Here is a 21,861-nt window from a genome sequence, read left to right on the forward strand (position 1 = left end):
CTTCTAGGCGCCACGACAATTAAATCTGGACTTGGCGGCCATTGGAACAAGTAGAGTCACAGAGTTGCATAAACTTGACGAGTTCCGTTACCATTCTTTTGAAATACAAGGTTATATAACGAAATAATGAAGCTGGTGCATGAAAAAAACATTTTTGAGGGAAATTTTAAACCTGGAGATGCAGTATTATAATACAATTCAAGATTGAAGTTGTTTCCGGGCAAGTTGAAGTCAAGATGGTCAGGGCCATTCCGTGTGCTAGAGATGCATCCCATCGGAGCCATAGAAATTGCATCAGAAGATGGTTCTCGCAAGTTTAGAGTCAATGGGCAAAGGTTGAAACATTTCTTGGCATGAATGAGGAAAAAACGGTATCGGTGACCCATTTGCAAGAGCCAAAAATGTTGAGTGAACCTTAAATTCGATTGTCTGCGTCGTGCAACAATGTTAAATCAGGTGCTTCTTGGGAGGAAACCCATTGTGATGTTTTATTCATCATGCCGCGACGTTAACTAAGGCGCTCGTTGGGAGGTAACCCAATTTGTAGTTTATTTTAGCATTCTTAGAACTTTCTCTTTATTTTGAGGCACTAACAAGTTTTAGTTGAGTTTTGGTGTTTGAACAGGTAATGGAGCACATTGGGAGGTCATTGTGCTAGGAATTGTGCACAACACAGAATGAAAATCACTTTCATACGCTCCAGACCGCACTACATACCTCGTATCGCACAAGCATGCATCACAGTAGACCTTGCAGCAGATCACGCGGCACCAGATTCCTAGCGCGCTGTGCTAGGCTATTTCTCGCGTGTCGCCATGTATTCATCGTGCTATAGGGAGTGAGGGATAAAGCGAGAAAAATCTCATGGTGGAGCTCGCCCAATGAGGTGAAGCTAGCGTCAGCCCTCACATCGCCTGCCTCCTCGCTTGCGTTTGAGCTCGCCTCGGTAGGTATTTGGCTGTCTAAGGAGCTCGCGTCGCCAGGTAAGTTTTTTCTTTTATTTTGTTTTGTTCTGACTTATTCCCATTAAAACCTAACATAAACACACATGCCTCCCTTCTTCCCATCCTTAAAACACACGCCTAACATAAACTGCCCATCATATTTTCTCCCATCTCACAAACACACCCCATTCTTAACTTGCAAAACCTAGCTACTGCCCGCCCCAATCTCATAAAACCCCATTGAAGACAATTATTCATACATTCCTTCACTCACTTGCAACATCAATTGAGGAGTGTCACACCTCATTTTTCTACCACTTAAAAGGGTATATGAGAGTTTTTCCAATTAAAATGACAATAATCTAAACAGGATTAATTATTCAAATTCAGAGTTGCCACTTGGGATAATTTATGGTGTCACAAGTCACCGATTTAAAATCCCAAATCGAGGAAAGTTTTGACTCTTATTTATGGTCTGCAAACACAAAATCCGGGTAAGGAATTCTGTTAACCCGGGAGAAGGTGTTAGGCATTCTCGGGTTCCGTGGTTTTAGCACGGTCGCTCAACTATTATTATTGGCCTAATTATCTAGTTAATTACATATTTATACATATTGTGCATTTTTAACCTTTGACCGCTTTTAAAATATTTATGGAATTATTCTAGAACATATTACGATTGCCGTACTCTTATTTGTTTGACACACATTGTGAATCGTGTCACAGGAATCATACCCACAATTTACAACATGCTTAAGTTATTAACATTATTAGAAATTGTGGCCGGGTCACATAAATGTACCCCCGGATTTGGAAATTATGTACCATAAATATGTCACGGGAACCGTACCCGTAGCTATAATGATTTGTTATAGCGTGCCTCAAGCAAACTATGAACATTCGTGAATTATTTTCTAAACTACTTTGAGATTACGCGTGAAAGGCTTGCGATTATGGATCACTTTTGCTAAAAAGAGATTTCACTCATATCCCTTTAACTTCTCATTTTATTAGACCGAGCCCAATACATAAAACATGTAGACAAATCAATTGCTAATGGGCTTCGGTCTCTCCCCCACTCCCACGGCCCCAACAATCAGTCAAATAATTTTAACGAAAATCAAATGAGCAAATAGTAACAATCAAGAGCAAGAAATAAAGAGCTAATTAATTAGACTACAAAGAAAGAAAGCCACAAAAAATTCATCCAAACCTGACAAAAGCTGCTACTACCCCATTTGCTAACCCAAAAACCAACCTTCAGACTAAAACTTAAAAATGTGTATATTAACCTCAAACCCCTTTCGATCAAATTTTAGTTATGTCTTATTTCCACAAACTAATCACGCCAATCCATTGTAAATGTTAAACCAAATCCATTAGTTCCGGTAAATTTCAAAATGCAAAGCACCCAGAGACGCAAAGCAGACAATTTGTGACTAAAACAACATGGATCATGAGAAACGAAATAGGCACATATATATTTTCCTTTTCAAAATTAATACAGTATAGGAGCCAATAAGTGAAATGTCTGATCCTATATATCATTGTAGCTCAAATATAAAGAAAGCGTCTATTTTATGTTACAATATTGCTCGTGTTTTAAGGCAAAAGACAATATGGAGCACTCTGAGCTACAATAAGCCAAACAAGACCATATCCCAACAAAATTCTGAATAACACCAATGAATAGAACAACCCATATGGGCGAAACTTCATATAAGATACTAGTAAGGAATTCAATAGCATTACCCATATCCGTCCAAACATGGACTAGACTAATTAACAAGAATAAGTGGAGCGAGATAGGAAGACACCAACAAAACGTAGCAATGAAGCGTTAACATTCAACAAAATAGGGTAACAACAAACTAATAAAAGTAACAAAACATGACATCAAGCAAAAACAACAGAAGGAAAGAGGAAATTGACCTCAAAACGATAGCACTTAGATGAAACTCGAACTGGAAACCAATAGACAGTACCTCGACGCACGACTGAAATGGACTCCTTGCACAACGACCTCCGGCGACCTCGAATCTGCTAGACAACCTCAGACTACGACCTTCGGCGAACTCGAAACTCGCTAGAAAACTCGAATTAAACCAAACAATGAAATCAATGGACTGCGACAGTGACTAGCAATTTGGATATGCTTCATACTATTTAGTGTGCTTTATAGATGAGTTTCACAATCCTATTTTAAAATGGCATAGCTAATGGCAAAAACGGAAGAAGCAGTAAAAGACAATGGAGGTGAAAACAGTAAACACAGCAAGACCATTAGATTTGAGAGTGAAGTAGCCAAGGGGTGTAACGAACGAGGAGGTCATACTGTTATTACGTATATTTGTGTGTGTGAGAGGGTAAAGCTCACTGGAGATGGCAGACTCGTGGTGAACGGAGGTGTAGTAGTGGTTATGGAGTTCCGGCGATGGCTGCTTCTCCGACGAAGAAGTGTGGCGTTAGGGTTGGTAGCTGGAGGGTTCTCATATTGGGCATGCTCAAGATCCGTGTGAAGAAGAAGAAGCAACGACTGTTGCATGTTAAAGAAGATGAGCTCAAGGGTCGTTGGTTTTGGTCTGGTTGTTGGCTAAAGCTTAAGCCCTGGAGGGGAGGTAGTAAGGTTTCCGCTGGTTTTTTGGATTGGAGAAGAAGAAGATTGCCTGGGTTTTTGGTTGTTTGCGGCTCTCTCTCTGATTTTAAGAAGCAACGGCTGGGTGTGGAGAAGATTAGGGTTCCACCATTTTTGAAGATGGAGGAGTGTTCAAGGTTTTCTGTTGTTTTATTCAAGAGAAAAAAGAAAGGTTTTGGATCCTCCTAGTCCAAAAACGACTGTAGCTTCTTTCTCCTAGGGTGTGTTGTTTCTTCGTTCTTCATGAAGAAGAAGAAGATAGGGTTTTTTTTGTTTTTCCTTTCCAAATAAGAAAACGGATCCCCCTTAGTTTTTAGGTTAGGTCTCTTTTAAGTCTAAGTCTAGGGTTTTAGGGGTATTGGGCTTGGGTCATTATGGGCTAGGTCTGAAAATTAGGCCTAAAAAATGGGTTGTTTGAGCCCAATTTTTTTCTTCTCCGTGAACAAGACTAAAAATACTACATCATTTACTAATTAATCCTACATAAGTAAAATAACTATTAAAATAAGACTGACCGTTAAAATAAAATTATTTTTTGTAATTTTTATTTTTTGTGACAAAATAAAGTAAAGGAGTCAAAATTAGTTGAAATAGCAATATTAGGCCTAAACTAAATATTTACATGCTAAAATATATAAAATCTTGGGGAGGTTCAAACATTATATGTCTACAGCTACCCCTCTTTGACTGGAAACACGAAGTATTTCCAGACAAAGAACGACTAAACAGGTTTTTTGACCTGACCCTTATTTAGAGAGACCAAAAGCTAAGAGAAAGGAGAATGTGTCCGAGCCCTAGTATTTGAGCTGCCTACATATACTTGTCCATAAAAGAATCATTCCACGTGTAGTTCAGAAGTGGGAAGAGTGACTGAGTTTACCGAGGTGAGAGTCGATCGAGGTGTCGTTCCGTCGAGTCCCGGTCCGCAGTCCTGTTATTACGTCAAAATCAAAAATGAAAAAGACTAACTAAGCTTGTCAACTATGTGTTATAAGATTTCTATCTATAAGTCTTCTGAAGCTTGATCTTGAGTCTTGTATGGTTCTTCATGCAGACTTTAGATTTGAACATTGACATTTGCTAGCTGCAGGTGCTAGATCATTCTTCTTCAGATCAAGACCGGACATGCAATGCTCGTGATTTCAGCCATGTCTCGAGCAATTCACATCTTTCTCTACTTCTGCATTTTGGATTCACTTCTTTCCTCTTTTTTTTTCTGGATTGTGACTAACTTCTGTTGATCATCTCGGATTGTTGACTCGCATTCTTGCCGCGAGCTTCTACTACTTATAACTTGAATTGAATTCTGAAATGACTTCCCTTGTTCTCCAGGTGGATGCCTGATTACCAAAACTTGAACTGTATTCCCTTGTTCTCCAAGTGGACTCCTAATTACCAAAACTTGAACTGTATTCCCTTGTTCTCCAGGTTGGCGCCTGATTGCCAAAACTTGAACTGTATTCCCTTGTTCTCCAGGTGGGCACCTGCAATCAAAACAACAAAACAAACAAAATTTTCCGCCCTAGTTTGCACTGGGAAGATTTGTGAGTTGTTAGCAAAGCTGTAAATCACTTGTTATTGATGCAATGATGAGAGTAAACTAAAGACTCGGCTAGGATGTGCGTCTCTTGTGAGTAAAACCAAGAAATTTTGACTAGCAAATGCGTCTATTAAAAATAAAACCTAAATGACCCAGATTAGGAAGTGTGTCTCCTACGGGTGAAACTTGAATGAACAAACTAGGAAGTGTGTCTCCTAGGGCTGAGCTTAAATTACCAAACTAGAAAATGCGTCTCCTAGGGGTAAAATCTCAATTTAGGAAGTGCGTCTCCTAAATCAAAATATAACTTGAAAGACCCAGATTAGGAAGTACGTCTCCTAGGGGTGGAACTTCAATGACTCAAGCTAGGAAGTGTGTCCCCTAGATGAAACTTAAATGACACAAACTAGGAAGTGCGTCTCCTAGGGGTAAACGCTTAATTTAGGAAGTACGTCTCTTAAAAGTATATCCTGAAGAACCCAAACTAAGAAGTGCATCTCCTAGGTTTGAAACTCAATTTAGGAAGTGTGTCTCCTAAAATAAAATATAATCTGAAAGACCCAGACTAGAAAGTGCGTGTCCTAGGGGTGAAACTTCAATGACTCAAACTAGGAAGTGCGTCTCTTAGGGGTGAAATCTCAATTTGGGAAGTGTGTTTCCTAAAAGTATATCCTGAAAGACCTAGACTAGGAAGTGCATCTCCTAGGGGTGGAACTTCAATGACTCAAACTAGGAAATGCGTCTCCTAGGAATGAACTTAAATAACCTAGAACTAGGAAGTGCGTCTCCTAACAAGTATAATCTGAAAGACCCCTACTAGGAAGTGCGTCTCCTACCGGGTAAAACTTCAATGAACCAGACTAGGAAGTGCATCTCGTAGGGCTGAACTTAAATGACTCAAACTAGGAAATGCGTCTCTTAGGGGTGAAACTTGAATGAACCAAACTAGGAAGTGCGTCTCCTAGGGCTGAACTTAAATGACCCAACTCAGAAGTGCGTCACCTAGAGGCGAAATCTTCATTGACTAAAACTCATATGATCCAAAATAGGAAGTGCATCTCCTAATGGTAAAATCGCAATTTCGGAAGTGCGCCTCCTACAACCAAATATAACTTGAAACCTAGACTAGGAAGTGTTTCTCCTAGGGGTGATGTGTGAGCATCTCAATAGCCTTTGCGTAAGCAGAACTGGGGCATTACACCTGAAAAATTCAAGCCTCCAAGCTTTGATATGAACATAGCCTTCCTCCATATTTCAGACAAAGAAAACTTGTGAGTTTAAACATGGTGGTTATTTTGTGGCCTTGACTTTGAGGCGATTGCTCCTTCACTTGCCATGATAACATTGATTTCAACTTGAAAGACATTGCTTGTTTATTGACTAACCACTTTCTCTGTCACCCCTATCACAGAAAATACCTCTGATTTATTCAAACTCAATACCCTCTATCTGTTGCATTTTGCTCATTAATTGACATTTACCGAACCTTTACATTTCTCATGAATCCAAAGCACGCCGATTGTTACCAACTCAGTGTATAAGTTGTTCTTTCCTGACTTATGCCACTTTGATGTGCTAGCCAAATCCCGTTTTGTGCAATTGGAAAGCTGGTGGTAAATTTTGAAGTCATTTCCCACTTGTTCTGACCAAACAGACTCATGAAGAGGAAGTAAACAAGACAAAAGGAACAGAGTAAAGGACAATGGAAAGAGATGATTCCTAACAAGAAAACTACAAAGTACAAACTTATCATATGTGGATACCAACTCTAATGACCATGACATGCACCTTCGGATTAAGTGGCCTAAAATGTCAAGCAAGTCTGATGTTCAACTCTTGTTATACCCCTAAACCGTGAAACTGGGCTTCAATGCTCCGATTATCCTATCTGATTCACGATCCTTATTCTACTTGTGGTTCCCGAAGGGTCTTCACTATCAAGCCTCTCTCATTTTGTTCTTTCTCTCAACTTACCATCACCTTATGGTACCTGTGAAAGTTTTCACTAATAAGACTCTCTCAGTTTTTGTTTTCCTTGTGTAGAACGGAGCGTTGTCTGTGAATCAAACCTCTAACTCGCTTGACTTGGCAATACTCAATGATTGATTGGATGGTCTTTCTTTGGACAGTAATGTAGGCTTTCGGATAGGATTAGAAAGAAAGGATATCATAAAAGCTCAAAAACAGCTTAAAATGGCTCAAAATTACAACTTTTGGAATTAGATATCGTACAACAATCACAACTTCTGCCCCAGTTTCTTTGCTTGGGGACTTTTGAATTTTTATTTTGATGGGACTGAACCGTGAAGCTGCCTACGTATCTTTAAAAGGAATCAGGTCGAACGTAGTTCATAACATAGGAATTGCTTTATTTTTTTACTTTTCTCTCTCTTTTTTTCCTTTTCCCTTTTTTTCTTTTCTTTTCTTTTCTTTACTTTTTTTCCATTTTTTCTTTCTCTTTTTCTTTTTTTCCTCTCTTCTCTCCTTTTTTTATTCTGTATCATATTTCTAAACTCTGCTTCTGATTCCAAAAGAGGGATATGAAAGAAAATAAATAAGTTTTAAAGGGGTAACAAACGATAAAGTGTTTAGATGCCAGAATAAAATGCCTTCATCATTCCAATCTTCAATGCATGCCAAATACAAACAACACAATTAACCAAACCAAAGAAATCATACATAATATCTTTTAACTACATCAGAATTGATAACCATATCCATATATTTGCCTTCTACATCTGTTAAATACAAAGCACCATTGGACAACACTCTCGTTACCACGAACGGCCCCTGCCAATTTGTGGCAAACTAGCCTTTAGCTTCAACCTGATGAGGCATGATGCGTTTCAATAGTGTTTCTTTATGTTCTATCTGCCCTAGTTTCACACAATTCGGGCTTGAAGTGATCTCAAAATGCCTTTACTTATTTCCCTCAAATGTCCCTATCATCTTCAAAATTGTTTCATTGCTTCATGACTAAACTAACTTTTAAGACCAGACTGAGAATTACACGTACATGTCACTAGAGTCAGCAGGAAAAGAACTATAAAAGGGAAAGAGAACTAAACAAACACTAACTAGAAATAACAGAAAGTAGGAAATTGCATTAGACAGATGGTGAAAGGGTTTGAACAACAAACAAGTAAAATAAGCTGGGGTTACAACCCTGGAACAAAACCAGACAACACTAAACGAGCTAGTACGACTAAACAAACTAGGCAAAATAAAAGGATAGAAGGGTTTGAGTCACAAGAAAATATTTGGATTACAACCCTAAAAATAACCCAAACAACATAAATGACAACAAAATAAACTACCAAAACTCCTCCCCGGCTAACCAAGAAATGGAGCATCTTTCCAATTACCAAGCACGACATTGTAGCCACTGGGTTCCACATCAATATTGCCAAGACCATTACCAACTTCAATATCATTAACTTCTGTCAGCAAGTTCCCAAGAGGATTCACATGCTCCCTGTCACTGTCCTTGATCACAATTACCCCTTCTTGAATCATTCTTCCTATTTCCCTTTTCGAAGCATGACAATCTTCAATGCTATGCCCTTGGACGTTAGAGTGGTACATGCATTGTACAATAGGAAGAAAAACCGTTAGAGTGGTACATGTATGGATCCGAGACTTTGAAAGTTGGTTTTGGAGCATAGTATTGGGAATCATGGACTTTAAACACAGTCTCGTTATAGGATCGAGGAAAAGTAGCTAGAGAAGGAGTTACAAGAGCATCAGTGGCCAAATGAGCGGGATATGAGGTGGTTTTAGCGGGTAGAGTGTGAAAAGGTTGTGGGTTGATATTAGCAGCAGTGGGAATCTGGATTTGTGATAGTGGTGAGATAGTTGCAGGGTTTTCAGTGTAGTTAGCAGGGAATGAAGGTGGAGGATTACCCCTGATCAAAGACTGAAACATTTCTGCCATCTGCTGTTTCAACATTTGGACCTCACCTTTCAATTCAGACTCCGACTCCACAAACTCCCTCGACAGGTCAACAACTCTTGTGTCCAAGTCTTTGCTAGCCATGGCTACGTTGCTCTTTGACCTTGTGTTGTATGGAAGAATTACCAGTTTAAAAACCACAGACCAACAACCCTTCTGCTCAATGAAGATCACAAAAAGAACAAAATAGGGTCATCCTGTTAGCATTAGGGCATTTAACAGCTAAAAATATCATATTGCGTGCAATGCACCTAGCAACAATTAACGGTTCTAGAATAACTTTGAGGGTCACAAGGTCACTTGGGATCATCCCAATTTTGTTCATTTTAATCTTCTCTTTTCTTTCTTTTCTAGCACTTCTTGGCCTGCTCATTTCCCTTTTTTTTTCTTCTAGTTATCACTTTTCTTTCTTTCTTCTTATTTCTCACATCCCATAATTTCACCTCTTTTTTTCTTTTCTTTTTTTTTTACTTTTTTTTTTACTTTTTTTAAAAAATGATTCAACCGAACCCTATGTAGGTGGCCTACATATCATGACGCCGCATGAATCAGATCTTTGCGTAGTTCGGGAAGATCGAGAATAAAGTAAAATAGACTAACATTCTCTTTTTTATTTTTTTTTATTTTTTACCTTAATGACTAATCCGATGAGAAAAGAGAAATAAAAGAAGCAAAACGTTTTTTTAAAATTTTCTAGACTTAATGTTCTATATCATATTCTAAACTCAAGTTTAAACGAGCATATATTTTTTCCTTTTTTTTTGAAACAGATACTCTGTGAGAAATTATTAAGGAAAAAACCCTAAAAGAGAAAAATATTTTTTGATACTTTTTTTAGGAAGGAAATCTAAAGAATGAACCAAAAAAAAAATATTTGAATTTTCATCTGATACTCTGAAGAAAAACATCAAAACGAGAAATGAAAAAGATAAAAACTGTTTTGTTTTTTTCCTTCTATGCATAATGTCCTAAAGTTCTAGTGAAAATAAAAAGAATATATATATATTTCTCAAAGAAGAACCTCAAAAGAAATCTCTTTTTGGATTTTTGGATTAATATCTTAAAGAAAACTTTTAAAGAGGTATTAAAAGAAAATTTCCTTTTTTTTGTTTGAATTTTTAGTCTCAATATACTAAAGGAAATATAAAAGCGACTTTTTATTTTGAGTTCTAGCTAATAATTTCCTAAAGGAAAATCACCTCAAATGATTTTTTTTTTAATTTCTAGAATTAGTATTCTAAAGAAAACTTCTAACGGAAATATAAAACGCAAAATCTTTTTATTTTTTTTTATTTTTGAGTTACAACACACTTTTTCAAATACAAAATAGAAAGTACAATAAGAAAAGACTCGACATTACTGTACCAAACTAGAAAGTAAAAGACGACATAAAAAGAACAACATACTCAAAACATAATAACTAAAAAAAATCTCCTTAAGCAAACTCCTGAATGAGCGACCCTAACTGGATGGTCCTAGGGTGTCTGTCATGCTCAAACTCCGGTAACTAGATCCACACCTGTATGAGTAAATTAAGACCAAATAAAGTTAAATACCTAGAACATTATGTGAGACAATAACCCTTGTTGTTGGACACATGCAAGACATGATTGTGACTATTTTTCTAAAATTAACCTATGTGGCTAAAAATGGCTAAAAATGCAAGATTTGGCTAGGACCCCGCGAAGCCAAAAACCAAAACTCACTAGGAAGACCGGACCCTATGTGGGTTGCCTTTGTATCACGCCCCGAAAGACAAGAATCAGGTATGCGTAGTTCGGGCATATTGGATACAGGCAAGAATTAGAAAAAACAACTACTTTAGAGAAAAATATGTTTTGTCTTTCTTTTTAGAAAAATGATGAAACATGTAAACTCTTTTTGGATTTTATTTTTCCCTTTTTTTGATTTTTTAATTTTTGGAAAATGATGAAAAAGTGCAAAATCTTTTTTTTTTTGAATTTTTCATGTTTTTTTTTTCTTCTGTCTTTTTCTTACCAAAAATGTGACGAAAAATATAATGTCATGACTCCGGTTTGCCTTCCGTGAACCATCGTGACGACACTTAGTGCCGCTCGGCATACACAATATTTAACTCTCAAACCAATACATACTTCCAAGATCCAGAAACCCATGAATCACAAGCTAAGGATTGCTACACAATACTCTAACTCCAGAATATCTAACAAGGAAAAGAAATACAGAAAGGCAAATGTTTAAAAGCTAGAATAGAAAGGGACTCCTCGGTCTGCGGACATGGCAGATATACCTCGAAGTCGCTGGAGCAGTCGCGTCGCCTTAAGGGTGATAGGACTGAGTCGTTGTACCTGGATCTGCACATGAAAAACATGCGCAGAAGGGGCATGGGTATACCATAGCGGTACTTAGTAAGTGCCAAGCCTAACCTCAGTCGGGTAGTGATGAGGAAGGTCAGGGCCCTACTGAGATAAAATAAAGAATATAAGACATGACAGTATAAGATAAGTAGTACAGTTGAAAACTAAGGATAAGAATTTAATACAGGAAAACAAGGAATTCAATAACTGAAATAGAGGCAAAAACAATCACGAGGAAATAACCGGGGTTCTCTCAGTATTCCGAGGATATCTTAGTACCCTCAATAAATGCTAGGGATCTCTTGGTATCCTGAGGATCTCTCGGTATCCTCAATATATGCTAGGGATATCTCGGTATCCCGAGGATCTCTCGGTATCCTCAATATGTGCTAGGGATCTCTTGGTATCTCAAGGATCTCTTAGTATCCTCAATCTACGTGCTAGGGAGCTCTGAGTATCCCACACCTAAGCTCAAATCATAAATATGTATAGGGGATCTCCCGGGATGCCGTCCTGTAGTCCCAAAGTAAAACACACAGCAGCAACACAAGAATACTCAATTAAGCTCAATTTCATATCAAGTAAACAGGTAATTCTAATCTAACATGCTTCACATAATTCAATTAATGCAGTTTAAGCAAATAAACAGTTATGTCAATTAGAAATGCTTTTTCTAAGCTAACAATAGGATTAAATTGAAAGTAAATGAAACAGGAAAAGGAACACAATTGAAATTACTTAAAGAAAACTGAATTTTCAACAATTAGCTCAAGTAAGCACTCGTCACCTCACGTACAAGGCATTTCAAATATCAAATATACCGAATCCAAAGGGGAAGGTCCCCCACACAAGGTTAGACAAGCTACTTACCTCGAACCGACTTAAAATCAACCCGAAAACACACTCTTGCCAGGAGTACTCGACTCCCAAATCTATTCAATTCAATTGAATTATGTAAATAATGCTTCAAGTAACTAATTCTACAAAGAAATATTAAGCTAATACGCGAAATTAGGTAAAATGACCATAATGCCCCTCGGGCCCACATCTTGAAATCGGGTAAAATTTATATTTTCAGAAACCTCGTACTCTCACGAGTCTATAATTAACAAGAACACTGAAATCGGAGTTCAATTGACCCCTCAAATACTCATATTAATTTTTCTTAATTTCAAGCCCTAATTACCCATTTTTCCAAAATTTCTCACCATCAATTAGGTCTTTAATCACATATAAACGAGTTATGAAGTCAAATATATTACCTCCAAATGATTCCCCTTGAATCTCTTCAATCCCCTTCAAAATCGCCCAAAAATGGTGGAAGCTAACCCCAAAATCGCGGACCAAATGACTATTTAAACATTTTGCCCAGGCATCAAATCCTTTTTCGCAAACGCGAGGCATTGCCTCGCGTTCGCGAACGAACAAATTTACTTTGACTAAAATTCCTTCATCGCGATCGCGACACACAGCTCGCGAATGCGAAGGGTTAGCTCTCATACTCTACGCGAACGCGGCATCACCTCGCGAACGCAATGCACAAGACCCCAGCCCCTTCGCAAACGCGAAGGCTAAATCCTCAGCCTCACCTGCTAACCCTTTGCGAACGCGAGGGCCTACTCGTGAACGCGAAGGTCATTTTTCTGCAACACCCAACAACAGTTTTCTGCAATTTTTTCACAACTTGAAATGGTTCGATTGACCACCCGAAACACACCTGAGGCCCCCGGGACCTTAACCAAACCTGCCAACCAATCCTAAAACATCATTCAAACTTGTTCCAACCTTCGAAATGTTCAAAACACCTATTTTTCATTGGATTCAAGCCTAAGAATTCCAAAAACTCTAAAAATACGCTTTCGATCAAAAAGTCTATCAAACCTCGTCCGAATGACGTGAAATTTTGCACACACGTCACATTAAACACTATGGAGCTACTCCAACTTTTGGAATTCCATTCTGAGCCTCGGATCAAAATCTCACTATCGAACCGGAAACTTCAAAAATTCAACTTTTGGCATTTCAAGCCAAAATTAGCTACGAACCTCCAAAATAGAATTCGAACACGTCCCTAAGCTCGAAATTACCCAATGGAGCTAACGAAACCATCAGATTTCCATTCCGAGGCCGTCTTCACACTGTTCCATCTACGGTCAACTCTCCAACACTTAAGCTCTCATTTAGGGACTAAGTGTCCCAAAACACATCGAAACTCAAAACCAAACATCCCAGCAAATCAGAATAGCAGAAATAAACTTGGGGAAAGCAGTTAATAGGGGACCGGGGCGTTGATTCTTAAGACGACCGGCCGGGTCGTCATATCCTCCTACACTTAAACATTCATTCGTCCTCGAACGAGCATAAAGACATACCTGAAGTAGTGAAAAGATGAGGGTAACGGTTGCGCATATCCTGCTCGGTCTCCCAGGTCGCCTCTTTGACTGGTTGACCCCTCTATTGAACCTTTACCGATTCAATGTTATTTGACCTCAGCTTTCTAACCTGCATATCCAATATTGCAACTGGCTCCTCGACATAAGATAGATCCTTATCCAACTGGACTGGACTGAAATCCAACACGTGCGATGGATTACCGTGATACTTCGGAGCATCGAAACATGAAATACCGAATGAACTCCTGCCAAGTTGGGAGGTAAAGCAAGCTCATAAGCAACCTCGCCAACACGCCTCAAATCTCAAAAGGACCAATAAACCTCGGACTCAACTTCCCTTTCTTCCCAAATATCATAACGCCCTTCATAGGCGAAACCCGAAGCAGAACCCGCTCTCTAACCATATAGGAAACATCATGAACCTTCCAGTCCTTGTAACTCTTCTGTCTGGACTGGGCTGTACGGAGTCTATCCTGAATCACCTTAACCTTCTCCAAAGCATCCTCAACCAAGTCTGTGCCCAACAATATAGCCTCACCCGGATCAAACCAACCCACCAGGGATCTACAACGTCTCCCATACAAAGCCTCATACGGTGCCATTAGAATGCTGGACTGATAGCTGCTATTGTAAGCAAACTCCACCAATGGCAAGAACTGATCCCAAGACCCTCCAAACTCGATCACACACACAGAGAGCATATCCTCAAGAATCTGAATAGTGCGCTCTGACTGTCCGTCCGTCTGAGGGTGAAATGCTATACTCAACTCCAACCGAGTACCCAACTTATGCTGAACGGCCCTCCAGAACCATGATGTGAACTGAGTTTGTCTATCTGAAATGATGGACACTGGAATACCATGCAGACAAACAATCTCCCGGATATAAATCTCCGCCTACCGCTCCGAAGAATAAGTAGTAGAGAAAGGAATGAAATGAGCAAACTTGGTCAGCCAATCCACAATCACCCAAATAACATCGAACTTCCTCAAAGTCCGTGGGAGCCCAACTACAAAGTCCATGGTGATTCGCTCCCACTTCCACTCCAGAATCTTTATCTGCTGAAGTAACCCACTCGGTCTCTAGTGCTCATACTTTACCTACCGACTGTTGAGGCACCGAGCTACAAATCCATCTATATCTTTCTTCATCCGCCTCCACCAATATTGCTGCCTCAACTCCTGATACATCTTCGCGGCACCCAGATAGATGGAATACAACAAACTATGGGCCTCCTCATCTATCAACTCTCGAAGCCCATCGATATTGGGTACACAAATCCAACCCTGCATCCTCAACACCCTATCATCACCAATAGTCACATCTCTGGCATCACCATGCTGAGCCATGTCCGTGAGGACATGCAAATGAGGGTCATCATACTGATGCTCCCTGACATGATAAAATAAGGAAAATCGAGAAACCACGTAAGCTAGAACCTGACTAGGCTCCGAAAGATCCAATCTCACAAACTGGCTGGCTAATGCCTGAACATCCATCACCATAGCCCTCTCAAATGCTGGTAAATAAGCCAAACTCCCCAAACTCTCTGCCCAGCTACTCAAAGCATCGGCCACCATATTGGCCTTGCCCGGGTGATACAAAATAGTGATGTCGTAGTCCTTCAACAACTCTAACCAACTCCTATGGTGCAAATTTAGATCCTTTTGCTTGAACAAGTGCTGCAAGCTCCGATGGTCAGTATAAATCTCATAGGGAACCCCGTATAAATAATGGCGCCAAATCTTCAGGGCGTGAACAATGGCAGCTAACTCAAGGTCGTGAACATGGTAGTTCTTCTCATGTATCTTCAATAATCTGGATGCGTAGGCAATAACCCTACCGTCCTGTATTAACAACGCTCTGAGGCCAATCCTTGAGGCATCACAATAGACCATATAAGACCCCGAACCTGCAGGTAATATCAAAACTGGGGCTATAGCTAAAGCTATCTTGAGCTTCAGAAAGCTCGCCTCACACTCATTCGTCCACTGAAACAAAGCACCCTTATGGGTCAACCTGGTCATAGAGGTTGCAATCGATGAAAACCCCTCCACAAAACGACAGTAGTAACCCGCCAGGCCACGAAAACTACGGATCTCGGTAGCTGATGATGGTCTGAGCCAACCCTGCAAGGCCTCTATCTTCTTTGGATCCACCTGAATACCCTCACTCGATACCACGTGGCCTAAGAATGCCATTGAATCCAACCAAAACACATATTTCGAGAACTTAGCATATAACTTCTTCTCTCTCAAAGTCTGAAGCACAGTCCGCAGGTGCTGCTCATGATCTTCCCGACTCCAGGAATACACCAAAATATCATCAATAAAGACAATGATGAACAAGTCATGATACGGACAGAACACACTATGCATCAAATGCATAAAGGCTGCTAGGGCATTGGTCAGCCCTAATGACATAACAAGGAACTTGATGACCATACCGAGTCCTGAAAGCAGTCTTTAGGATATTTGGCTCCTGAATCTTCAAATGATGGTAATAATGGCGCAAATTAATCTTAGAAAACACCCGTGCGCCCTGAAGCTGGTCAAACAGATCATCAATACAAGGCAAAGGATAACGGTTCTTCACTGTAACCTTGTTTAACTGGCGATAATCAATACACATACACATAGAACCATCCTTTTTCTTCACAAACAAGACAGGAGCACCCCAAGGTGATACACTAGTTGAATAAAACCCTTGCCAAGAAATTCTTGTAACTGATCCTTCAACTCAGAAGGAGTCATACGATACAGAGGAATAGAAATGGGTTGTGTGCCAGGCAATAGATCAATGCCAAAATCAATATCTCTATCAGGCGGCATGCCCGAAAGGTCAGCTGGAAACACATCGGGAAAATCCCGTACTACTAGAACTGAATCAACTGAAGGGTTATCAATACTGACATCTCTCACATAAGCTAAATACGTGTCACGCCCCTTCTCAACCATACGCTGAGCTTTAAGAAAAGAAATAACTCTACTGGGAGTATGATCTAAAGTACCCATCCACTCAACACGCAATATACCTGGCATGGCTAGCATCACGGTTTTGGCGTGACAATCATGAATAGCATAATGGGGCAACAACTAGTCCATGCCAAGATAATATCAAAGTCAACCATGCTGAGTAACAATAAATCGGCTCTGGTCTCAAAACTACTAAGAGCAACCAAACACGACCGATAAACGCGGTCTACAATAAGAGAATCTCCAACATGAATAGAAACATAAACAGGGGAACTCAAAGAATCCTGAGATACACCCAAATGCGGAGCAAAATAAGAAGACACATAAGAGTAAGTGGAGCCTGGATCGAATAGAATTGATGAATCTCTATGACAAACTAGTATAATACTTGTGATGATAGAATCAGAGACAACAGCCTCGGTACGGGTAGGAAGGGCATAGTATCTGGCCTGGCCTTGCCCTTTAGGGTGACCTCTACCTCCTCGACCTCCACCTCTAGCTAGCTGAGCAGGTAGGGTAGCAACTGGAGCTGTAACCATAGCCTGAGAACTCTGCGGGGCACGCTATGGCTGAGAAGTCTATAGTGGTACACTCCTCCCAAGTCTAGGGTAATCCCTCACCACATGGCGTGTGTCACCACAATCAAAACAAGATCTGGGAGGACGTGGTGGCTGTGACTGGCTCGGGCCAGGTCTGCTGGAATGACCTCTGAAAGCATCCCGCGCAAGAGGCACGCTAGATACCGGTGGTGCATAATAGGAGGAGCTGGAATACCACTGGCTGCTGGAAGAGCTGAATGAACATGGAGACTCATATAACCCCTACCATGACGACCTACAACTGGGGCAGGGGCACTAGAGAAAGTGCCCGACTCTCGAGACCTCTTGGCCTCCCTTTCCTCTCTCTCCCTAGCATGCATACACTCAATCCTCCTAGCAATGCTCACCACTTGTTGATAAGAAATATCCATCTCCAACTCACGAGCCATGCTAGACCTGATGCTGGGAATAAGGCCCTTAATAAATCGGTGTACCCTCTTGTAAACAGTAGAAACCAAGGCTGTTGCATGCTTAGCCAAACTAGTGTAACAGACAGCATACTCTGAGATAGTCATAGCACCCTGGCACAAATGCTCAAACTCTGCGTGCAATGTGTCCCTGAGGCTCTAAGGAACATACTCTTTCAAGAACAGATCTAAAAACTGAGTCCAAGTCAGTGAAACTGCCTCATCCGGACTGTCTAACTCATAGGTGTGCCACTACTTATAGGCGGCCCCTCGAAACTAGAAGGTAGTGAAGGAAACCTCACTCAATCCTAATATACCCATGGTACGGAGAATGCGGTAACTCTCATCTAGAAATCCCAGAGCATCCTCCGATGCTAGACCATTGAATATAGGAGGCTTGTACCTCTTGAACCTCTCAAGCCTCAACTGCTCCTTCTAGGAAGCCATTGCCCTGCCCTCAGGCTAAACTGGTACTACAAGCGGTACATGAATAATATCAGGGACCTTCTCAACATGTACTCGCTGCTCAAGAGTGCAGGTGGCGGAAGTCTGTGCTCCTCCCCCGGCCTGAGATATAGTTGCAGCAAGGAGAAGCAACCCTGCCTGAGCCAGAGTGGTGTACATGCTCATGAACTATGCGAGAGTTTCTTGAAGAGCTGGAGTAGTAGCAGCAGTAGGTGCTCTTGCTACTCCGGTTGGAACTGTTGGTGGTACCTCGGCGGCAGCTCGCGCAGGTGCTCTTGCTGTACCACAGGCGTGTCCTAGGCCTCTACCCCGGCCCCGGCCTCTAACGGCTGCAGTAGGGGGCGCGGTTGCCTGATCATCTCGGGTAGCACGTTCTCTCACCATCTGTGAGAGAATATAAGACAAAAGTTTAGAATTGTGATATCAAAATATCGAATGACAAGGAAATCAAATAAAGTGGAATTTTCCTAAAATTTACATAGCCTCTTGTAGATAAGACAAATGTTTCTGTACCGATCAATGAGACTCTTATAAACCGGCTTGTGATTCATGACTCCTATGAACCTAAAGCTCTGATACCAACTTGTCACGACCCCGGTTCGCCCTCCGTGAACCATCGTGATGGAACCTAGTCCTCTACGACTAGGTAAGCCTAAATTACGGAAGATAACCAAAGTGCAAAATAAAAACAAATTAAAACAGAATGTAGAGTGATAAAACAGTGTTTAAAAGTGCCACTCGGCATACACAATATTTAACTCTCAAGCCAATACATACTTCCAAGACCCGAAAAGCCATGAATCACAAGCTAAGGATCATTACATAGTACTCTAACTCCAGAATATCTAACAAGGAAAATAAATACAAAAGGGCAAATGTTTAAAAGCTAGAATATAAAGGGACTCCTCGGTCTGCGGATGTTGGAGATATACCTCAAAGTCGCTGGAGGAGTTGCCTTGCCTCAAGGGTGATAGGACTGAGTCGTAGTACCTAGATCTGCACATGAAAAACATGCACAGAAGGGGCATGAGTACACCACAACGGTACTTAGTAAGTGCCAAGCCTAACCTCGGTCGGGTAGTGACAAGGAATGTCAGGTCCCTACTGAGATAAAATAAAGAATATAAGACATAACATTATAAGATAAGCAGTACAGTTGAAAACTAATGATAAGAATTTAATACAGGAAACAAGGAATTCAATAACTGAAACAAAGGCAAAAACAATCACGAGGAGATAACCAGGGATCTCTTAGTATCCCGAGGATCTCTTGGTATCCTCAATAAACGCCAGGGATATCTTGGTATCCCGAGGATCTCTCGACATCCTCAATATATGCTAGGGATCTCTGTATCCCGAGGATCTCTCGGTATCCTCAATATGTGCTAGGGATCTCTTGGTATCCCGAGGATCTCTTGGTATCCTCAATCTATGTGCCAAGGATCTCTCGTATCCTGCACCTCAGTTCAAATCATAAATACGTATAGGAGATCTTCCGGGATGTCGTCCCATAGTACCAAAATAAAACACACAGCAGCAACACAAGAATACTCAATTAAGCTCAATTTCGTATCAAGTAAATAGGTAATTCTAATCTAAAATGCTTCACATAATTCAATTAAGGCAGTTTAAGGAAATAAACAGTTAAGTCAATTAGACATTCTTTTTCTAAGCTAACAGCAGGTTTAAATTGCAAGTAAAATGAAACATGAAAAGGAACACAATTGAAATTACTTAAAGAAAACCGGGTTTTCAATAATTAGCTCAAGTACGCACTTGTCACTTCACGTACAATGTATTTCAAATATCAAATATACCGAATCCTAAGGGGAAGGTCCCCCACACAAGGTTAGACAAGCCACTTACCTCGAACCGGCTCAAAATCAACCCGAAAACATGCTCTTGCCACGAGTACTCGACTCCAAATGGCCCAAATCTATTCAATTCAATTGCTTAATGAAAATAACACTTCAAGTAACTGATTCCACAAAGAAATTCTTAGCTAATACGCGAAATTAGGTAAAATGACCAAAACGCCCCTCGGTCCAACAACTCGAAATTGGGTAAAATTTACATTTTTAGAAACCTTGTACTCTCAAGAGTCTATACATAACAAGAATATTGAAATGGAGTTCAATTGACCCCTCAAATACCCATGTTAAGGTCTCTTAATCTCAAGCCCTAATTACCCTTTTTCCCCAAATATCTCACCACCAATTAGGTCTTTAATCACATATAAACAAGTTATGAAGTCAAAAATATTACCTCCAAGTGATTCCTCTTGAATCCCTCTTCAATCCCCTTCAAAAAGCTTCAAAATCGCCCAAAAATTATGGAAGCTAACCACAAAATCGCAGACCAAATGACTATTTAAACATTCTGTCCAAGCATCAAATCCTTCTTCACGAACGCAGTCAACGCCTCGCGTTCGCGAAGAACAAATTTACTTTGACTAAAATACCTTCATTGCGATCGAGACACATAGCTCGCGAATGCGAAGGCTTAGCTCTCATACTCTTCGCGAACACGACATCACCTTGCGAATGCGATGCACAAGACCCCAGCTTTTTCGCGAACGCGAAGACTCCTTCGCGAATGTGAAGGCTAAATCCTCAGCCTCACCTGCTAACCCTTCGCGAATGCGAAGGTCATTTTTCTGCAACACCCAACAACAGTTTTCTGCAAATTTTTCACAACTTGAAATGGTCCGACTGACCACCCAAAACAGACCCTAGGCCCCCGGGACCTCAACCAAACTTGCCAACCAATCCTAAAACATCATTCAAACTTGTTGCAACCTTCGAAATGCTCAAAACAATATCAAAACACCTATTTTAATCGGATTCAAGCCTAAGAATTCCAAAAAGTCTAAAAATATGTTTTCGATCAAAAAGTCTATCAAACCTCATCCGAATGACGTAAAATTTTGTACACACGTCATATTAAACACTATGGAGCTACTCCAACTTCCGGAATTCTATTCTGAGCCTCGGACCAAAATCTCACTATCGAACCGAAAACTTCAAAAATTCAACTTTTGACATTTCAAGCCTAAATTAGCTACAGACCTCCAAAACACAAACCGAACATGCTCCTAAGCCCAAAATCACCCATTGGAGCTAACAGAACCATTAGATTTTCTATTTCGAGGTTGTCTTCACACTGTTCTGACTACGGTAAACTCTCCAACACTTAAACTCTCATTTAGGGACTAAGTGTCCCAAAACTCTTCGAAACTCAAAACCGAACATCGTGACAAATCAGAATAGTAGAAATAAACTCGGGAAAAGCAGTTAATAGGGGATCGGGGCATTAATTCTTAAGACGACTGGCTGGGTCGTCACACATAATTGGGCCCTACTTGCTTTATTTTCACACTTCACCCTCTTTTTTTCTTTTTTTCTTTTCATTTGCCCTCAACTATCATTGGTCCACCAAATGAACCTTTTACCCTTGAAAAAATGCAACATGTAGCACATAGGATACATCAGAATGGTCTTTTACTTTTTTGGTACAACTATCCTAGACGGACCTAATCCCTATGTTGAGTTCCCAATGTCACATGCACATGATGCAACTAAGCGTTCCTACTAGGGATCCGACATGAGGCTGAGT

General features: G+C 40.4%; 1 protein-coding gene across 1 annotated transcript; it reads right to left on the minus strand.

Annotated features, from left to right (window-relative positions):
- Positions 1-14,900: 14,900 nt before the first annotated feature.
- LOC138868664 (uncharacterized) lies at positions 14,901-15,380 on the minus strand. The gene has a single exon (XM_070146229.1). It carries the CDS (start codon positions 15,378-15,380, stop codon positions 14,901-14,903), a length of 480 nt encoding a protein of 159 aa, XP_070002330.1.
- Between the last annotated feature and the right edge of the window lie 6,481 nt (positions 15,381-21,861).

Source organism: Nicotiana sylvestris, chromosome 5 (genome assembly GCF_000393655.2).
Source record: "Nicotiana sylvestris chromosome 5, ASM39365v2, whole genome shotgun sequence".
NCBI lineage: Eukaryota > Viridiplantae > Streptophyta > Magnoliopsida > Solanales > Solanaceae > Nicotiana > Nicotiana sylvestris.